Here is a 7,418-nt window from a genome sequence, read left to right as displayed (position 1 = left end):
AAGACCACATGGATATGCTGAAATTCGTTCATCAGAATGTCCAACAAGCACAGGATTGGTATAAGAAGTATACTTATGACAAATGTCGGCAAGTTACCTTCGAGGAAGGGGAGGAAGTATTTTTACGTGTGCCAAAACATTCAGAAAGTCTGAAAACTGGGCCAACACCTAAATTATCTCCCCGATAATGTGGGCCTTTCAAAAGACTCAAGCGAGTAGGTGATCATGCCTACAAATTATTGCTACCTACACATTCTTGTATTCATCCGGTGTTTCATGTAAGCCGTTTACGTAAGCGGTTACATGGGGACAACAACGTCATTGACCAACAGATTTTGGTTGATTTCATTAAACCTCCTACCTTACCGCATGAACCTGAACGTGTTCTCGATTATCATGAGTTACGTACACGTCATCATGTATGTCAACAAGCCTTAATCAAGTGAAAAGATCGACCTGAGGAAGGCGCCACTTGGGAAAACATTAGCGTTCTTAAGAATAAGTTTTCCACTTTTGTTTTTGAGGACGAAAACTCTTCTTAAGGGGGGAGTAATGTCACGACAACGGCAAGGCCGGACTAGACAAGGGCAAGGCCGGGCTAGGCAGTGTGGAAAGAGAGTCCAACTAGGGCAAAGGGCCATGGGCCATGTTATATAGTGGATGGTTGGGAGGTGGACTCCTAGGTTCTAGTTCCCCTTGTCTAACATTTTTCCTTCAACTTATACAACCATTTTGTGAGTTTTCTCTAGCTGGTACCCCCAACTTATGTAGTCCAAAAACAATATCATTGTGTGGGAAGAGCAACTAAATGACAAGAAGTAGGAGATGGTGAAATGAATTTCGAGACTGGATGGTCATACAGGGCCTAGAAAAGTACAAATATTTGTTGCAAAAGAGCTTGTGGCAGAGGAGGCAGACGCATCAGATGATGGAGGAGCAATAGCTTTAGATATTAGACCATTACAAAAGCAATGTGACCATTGTACAAGACTATTAATATATACTTATAATCAATCCTTTTGTAAATGAGCTGAGAGGATTCCCATGTGAGCAAGTTTCGGAGATTGGTGTTAGCCTTGCGCAATGGTTCTACAAAAGAAATGTTAGGACTTCATCCTCCGCAACTTAAACCAGAGACCTTGCTCTTGGAAGCCTTGTGATCTAACCTTTTTATTTGCACACGGTTCTTGATACGTATGGGAGTCCCCTTGGTGTCATAAATGTGGGACATAATATATTCATATGCATTGGTAAATTCGGGGCACCAAATTTATGGCCCTCGATTTCGCAAGTCGTAACCAAAATCACAACGGCGCCCTTGATCCTCTCCACCCAGGCCCGTGCGAAATAGAGATACCTTGCATGGGGAATTTCTCTTCCGAGTTCTTCGTGTCCAGGTTTGGAAGCATTAAATGAGGGGTGGTGAGGGGATCGATGATCTCGAGGCAAACTGAACCTAGGCAGTCCAAAAATCGAGGAGAACTAAATGCGAGCGGCACAAAAAGTAAGGCTGTATGGGGACTCGGCCAACCCTTCACGACACGATTTTGAACCCACAATCTCATGCCCCAGGTTTGAAGTTGCATAAGCTTACCACCTCACCTACATGTAAATCATGTACCCCTCCTCGTTTTTATGATCTTATTTTTTGAGCCAACATAAGTTGCTCAAGTTTTTGGGGTTTAATTTGTGTCCAGATTTAGCTTTAATGTGACACTTGCACCTGCGATTGTCCCAGTTTACGTGCATAGACTTCTTGATCGTTTATCCTATCATCATTCCTCATTCGATGCATTGTGTTATTTAGACCATGTGCACGCGAGGCTTAGTTATCCGTAAGCCTCGACCAGTTTTGACCATGACAGGACGGATGCTCAGAGTGACACGGGTAGCAGCGGGTAGAGAGATAGAGAGAGCGAGGCGCGGCCGGAGAGAGAACAAGAGGGCTGACAGGCAGCTAACCGGCATAGTTTTGTAACTATGCCTTTTTTAGCATAGTTGTGTGGTCAAAAGCTGCGGAAAGCTGCCCTTGTCAGCGCCTGTCAAGTGAAAACTAAGTAGTGCGTGACCATTGCCTTAGTATGACTCATGAATGATGAGGGTGCCTAGGCATAACCACCCACCAAAAAAATTGATAGAAATGCATGCACTGACGGCGCTGTCAAGATGCTTTATTACCAATTGTGCAACTTGCAAGTTTGGTGCAAGGACAATCGGATTGCAGTTTGCAGGTGAAGAGATCGTAAATGAAGTCATGTGTGTGTGTGTGTGTGTGTGTGTGCGTGAGAGAGAGAGAGAGAGAGAGAGAGGGAGAGAGAGAGAGAGAGAGAGAGAGAGAGAGAGAGAGAGAGAGAGAGAGAGAGAGAGAGAGAGAGAGAGAGAGAGAGAGAGAGAGTATGTCACTTCGTGTATAGATAGAACTCTCGACTTGAGACATTGGCCTGCGAGTTTGAGGCTGCAAGAGGAATCCCCTTTGTTGTTGGTGCGATAGATGGTTCCCACATTCCCATCATTGCACCAAGGGACAACCATGTCGACTACTTCAATCGAAAAGGTTTCCACTCTATTTTGTTGCAACTAACCGTATCCGCTAATTGTTCAATATGGAATTTTGATGCTGGATGGGCAGGTCAGTACATGACTCCTTGCATTTCACTAGAAGTGAGCTAGGACAAAGATGTGCAAAAGGGGAGCTAGGCAACTATTGTCTAGTTGGTGATTGCGCATATCCGGCACGGCCATATATTCTAGTGCCTTTGAAAGGGTGCAAAGTAGGGATGTCACGCCTCAAGTATTACTGGAATTTCATTCAATCAAGTACAAGGATGCCAGTTGAGAGAGCTTTTGGAATGTTGAAGGCAAGGTTTAGAATTTTGTTAAAAAGATGTGACATGAATCTACGCTATGTGCCAGATCTTGTAGCAGCTTGTCTTGTGCTTCACAACATTTGTATTTTCCATGGAGAATCTTTTGATATGGAGTGGGTGCGGGAGGCAGAAGCAAAATTGGCAGGTCATGGTGGGCGTGCGGCAGAGGATCAAAGAGCAGGTGCTACATCCATGATGGAGCTTATGGCAACACGGGAAGTCGGAATAGAGGAGGCTATGAAGTGTGCTCAAGGCAAGGATGAAGGAGGTTCCAATGACCTTGGGGCAGGCTCTGAGAGGCGAGACAGTATTGCAAAGGCAGTGTATAAAGAGCAAGCACGTATGAATGTCCAAGAAATTTTTGGAAATGAGGCTTCAGAGGAAGTAGATTCATCATCATCTTCAAGTTAGAGCTTTTTGTAACAAATGTATTTAATTTAATAATTTTTATGCTATGGTTTGTACTATGGTTTATTGATGCAAATGCTAAATGCTTCTTCCTTTCACTCTTCCAATGTTTACACAAGATGGCGGAAAAAAATCGAGTGACTTTTTCTTCCATCCTCTATGTAAACAAATGGGTGGCGGAAGTGTGTATTATGTAAGCGTGGGTTCAGACTAGGCGACGGAAGAGAAATGCAAAGGGGCGTGGATTCTTCATGGCGAAATTTGATTGGCTGGATTTGAGGCACTCTTCCAGCGGGGCGCCCTCCATTTTTCTTCCGACCCCCCGTCCCCCCCCCTCGGAAGAGTTGATGGCCTCTCTCAACCCCCTTCACTTTTTCACTTTTCCTCCTCCACACTACTCACACTAGGTGGCGGCAGATTTGCGAAGTCTTGTTTCTTCCGCCGCTTCAGTCTAAACCCAGCCAACTCTACCACCCGGAAAAACAACTTTTGGAGTGTTTCTTCCACCTCCTCAATGTGAACTCAGCCTTAGTCATGACTAATGAGCATTGAGGGTGCCCAGGCATAACCGCCCACCAAAAAAAACCGAAAGAAATGCATGCACTGACGGCGCTGTCAAGATGCTTTATTACCAGTTGTGCAACTTGCAAGTTTGGTGCAGAGACAATCGGATTGCAGTTTGCAGGTGAAGAGATCGTAAATGAAGTCAGATGAGAGAGAGAGAGAGAGATAGAGCGAGAGAGAGTATGTCACTTCATGTATAGATAGGACTCGTCTTACGTACACTCGTATGTGGAAGTGAGCTGACTCCACTGAGCGGCGGCCGGAGCCTGCTAGTGTTAGCCGGTGAGCAGCCATGGCGAACTCGTGCCTGCAGCAGAAAAGCACTGCGCTGATAGCTTGTGTTCTAGCGATGGCGACCACCTGCTGGTTGCGCCCCTGCGAAGGGACCAAGGCATGTGGGCCGTGCGGGAAGCTGCAGTTGCCATATCCGCTCAGCACATCGGAGTCTTGCGGGCACCCATTCTACAGAGTCACATGCACAGGCAAGAAGAAGCTGGTAGTGAACGCGATGTCGGGCAACTACACAGTGGAAAGCCTGGATCCCTTGTCGCGCTCCTTGGTCATTGCTACGGCCCCCTTCTTGGGCGAGTCCTGTGTGACCGAGGACTCCATCGCCGCCCACAATTTCTCTCTCTTCCCGACCTCTCCCCTCTCTATTGCACCCGGCAACACCATCTTGCTCCTCAATGCGACTGACATGCTGCGCTTCTCGCCTCTGTCCTGCCTCCCCGGCGGCCCCTGCCGAAGGGCACTCTCCTCCGTGCCGCAGAGGAGCTGCCGCAACCTCTTCTGCTGCTCTTTCGTCACCGATGGCAGATTCTTTCGCTATGGCTTTCCTGTGTTCGGTCAAGAGTCGGGGTATGTCAGTCTGTTGAGCTTGCTGGATCCTCCTTCCACGGGAAGTGTTGATGATGCACGGAGAACAAGGTTTGGAATGCGGCTGAATTGGGAGGTGCCCACAGAGCCACCGTGCCAAACACAGGCACAATGCGGCGCGAATTCGACCTGTTTAAATGCTCCTGCACCATTGATGCCACCAGGAGCTCCTCCAGGCGCTATGCCCCCCTCCTTACCGCTGCGCATTTGCTCTTGCAACCATGGCTACCAATGGGACCCCATCACAGGCACATGTCCCAAAGGTAGAGAGAGAGAGAGAGAGAGAGAGAGAGAGAGAGAGAGAGAGAGAGAGAGAGAGAGAGAGAGTTTTTCACTTTGAGCTGATAGGCTGCTTGCAAGCATATCAATAAGCCTGCATTCACAGAGGTAGACATAACTGCTTGTTGCCTAATGTTACCTTATAACTTGTCTTCTCTTATGGCAGCCCCTTTCTGTGTAAGGAACAGTGGAAGCATAGAGTGTCATAAAACCGTATATGCCATCGGTATCCCTTCATTTCTACTATGTGCTCTCAATGCTTTTATATAGATTAAGATATGAGTTTTGAGTTCTCAATCTGCTTAAATGCCAGGCCTCACCATCGGAATCGCCTGCCTCATAGTATTGATGGCGTTGACGATCTATACATACAGACGACGGCGCCGAGCCCAAAGAGCTCGTGCGAAGCTTGTCAAGGAGAGGTCCATGATCCTAGCTACCAACAGCGGAGGCAAGTCGGCTCGCTTGTTTAGCGACAAGGAAATGAAGCGCGCCACCAACAACTTTGCTCGTGACCAAGTGCTCGGGTGCGGAGGATTTGGAGAAGTGTTTAAAGGAGAACTTGATGACAAGACTGAGGTAGCCATCAAATCTGCCAAGATAGGCAACATCAAAGGGGTGGACCAAGTTCTCAATGAAGTGAGGATTCTCTCTCAGGTGAATCACCGAAGCTTAGTGCGACTGATTGGTTGCTGCGTCGATAGCGAGCTTCCTCTCCTGGTTTATGAGTATGTGCCCAATGGGAGTCTCTATGATCATCTTATGGCAAACAGTGGCACGTTGGACTGGAAGATGCGCTTGCGGATCGGCCTACAATCTGCAGAGGGCTTAGCTTATCTGCACTCGGCAGCATATCCGCCTATCTATCATAGAGATGTCAAGTCCAGCAACATTCTATTGGACAAAACAATGAATGCTAGAGTGGCAGACTTTGGGCTTTCGCGTCTAGCGGAGCCTGACCTCACTCATGTATCTACATGTGCGCAGGGCACATTGGGCTATCTCGATCCTGAGTACTACCGCAACTACCAGCTCACAGACAAGAGTGATGTATATAGCTTTGGTGTGGTGTTGTTGGAACTAGTGACATCACAAAGAGCTATTGATTTTATGAGAAGCCAAGATGACGTGAATCTTGCGGTGATGGTGCAGATAAGGAAAGAGGAAGGTAAGGTTAATGAGGTGCTTGACCAGGAGCTTGTGAAGGGGGCATCCAACGAAATGCTGAATTCGATGAGGTCAGTGATCGATCTGGCATTGGAATGCTTACATGAGAACAGGCTCAACAGGCCACCGATGAAAGAGGTAGCCGAGACATTGCAGCAAATTATCTCATCTTTGGAGGCGGCGGAGAGGGCGGACGTGGAGAGCAACAATGGATATGTGTATGATGTGTAGCAAGCATTTGGGGTAAAATGGGAAGTGCTTCAGAGTGAGTACCATATATGAGAGCTATGTTATGAAAGGAGGAACATGAGATCTAACTCTTTGTTGTTTGAGAGAGCGGGCTCACATACTGGTTGTTTGCTAATTTGTCTGTGATATAACAGCTGCCCTGTAGGTGCTCTACTTTCCTCTCCCTTTTTTTTGTACTATAAATCAGTGCCTATAGAAAGCCAGAAATCTCTTGGTTCCTGTATTCGCAGGAGTAAGCCTTTCATATGCTAGGAATGCTCCCACTTTTCTTTATTTTGGTAGTATTTTAATGCTTCATTGTATATGTTAGCAAAGGTAGGCCAAGAGGATTAAATTAGGCACCTTTGTACAGCTGATTAGAATGATGAACATCTCATGTCCGTCTAGTTCCATCTCTCTCTCTCTCTTTCTCTCTCTCTCTCTCTCTCTCTCTCTCTCTCTCTCTTAACAGGCCTTGAGTTTTGTAAGGACATGGGTCCTATGGGCAAGGCCACCGGCATGGTCGGATAGTGTGTATGTTAGGAGGAGGCTATAAGCTAGCGCAGTTGGGTGGAAACTAGCACACGTATTACTACCGCCCTTTCAAGTTTAACTCCTCGCCGGCTAGATCGTCAAGGTCTCTTGGGGTAATTTCCTACGACGTTAAAACTCTCTTCTTCTTCTCTTACCGCCCTTAACCTTGTGTTTGCACACGATGCTCTTAGCATATTCTAAAAATATGAGTACATTACCCTGTTTAAGTGCTCTACTTAGTGGTCACATTTGTTCTTGCTTTACACTCATTATTAATGGGACTATTCCCTACATACCTTCCTCTTACAACTACTACTTGAACTCTCAATCGCAGTAAAGCGATAGCTTTGTCCTAAGGTGAGAGTCAAGGAGAGGAGAGTGGATTTATTCCACATATTGTGGAGCAAGGTTGTAGAGCTACTTAAAGTTCATTTTTTGAATCAATAAACAACTCATTTTGCATTACATACTTGTCTACGGTGAGCTTCTGCTAAG

At 46.5% G+C, this 7,418-nt stretch overlaps 2 protein-coding genes across 2 annotated transcripts; both read left to right on the top strand.

Moving 5' to 3' along the window:
* Positions 1–2,849: 2,849 nt before the first annotated feature.
* LOC147428923 (uncharacterized) lies at positions 2,850–3,278 on the top strand. The gene has a single exon (XM_086495703.1). It carries the CDS (start codon positions 2,850–2,852, stop codon positions 3,276–3,278), a length of 429 nt encoding a protein of 142 aa, XP_086351829.1.
* Positions 3,279–3,962: 684 nt separating this feature from the next.
* Positions 3,963–6,802, top strand: LOC147428922 (wall-associated receptor kinase-like 20). Its single transcript, XM_086495300.1, has 3 exons — positions 3,963–4,978; positions 5,161–5,220; positions 5,308–6,802. The coding sequence occupies exons 1-3, from the start codon at positions 4,132–4,134 to the stop codon at positions 6,390–6,392; spliced, it is 1,992 nt and encodes a 663-aa protein (XP_086351426.1). The 5' UTR covers positions 3,963–4,131; the 3' UTR covers positions 6,393–6,802.
* Positions 6,803–7,418: the final 616 nt, after the last annotated feature.

This window comes from Adiantum capillus-veneris, chromosome 22 (genome assembly GCF_014529385.1).
Source record: "Adiantum capillus-veneris isolate H3 chromosome 22, ASM1452938v2, whole genome shotgun sequence".
NCBI lineage: Eukaryota > Viridiplantae > Streptophyta > Polypodiopsida > Polypodiales > Pteridaceae > Adiantum > Adiantum capillus-veneris.
This window is presented reverse-complemented; position numbering and strand designations above follow the sequence as displayed.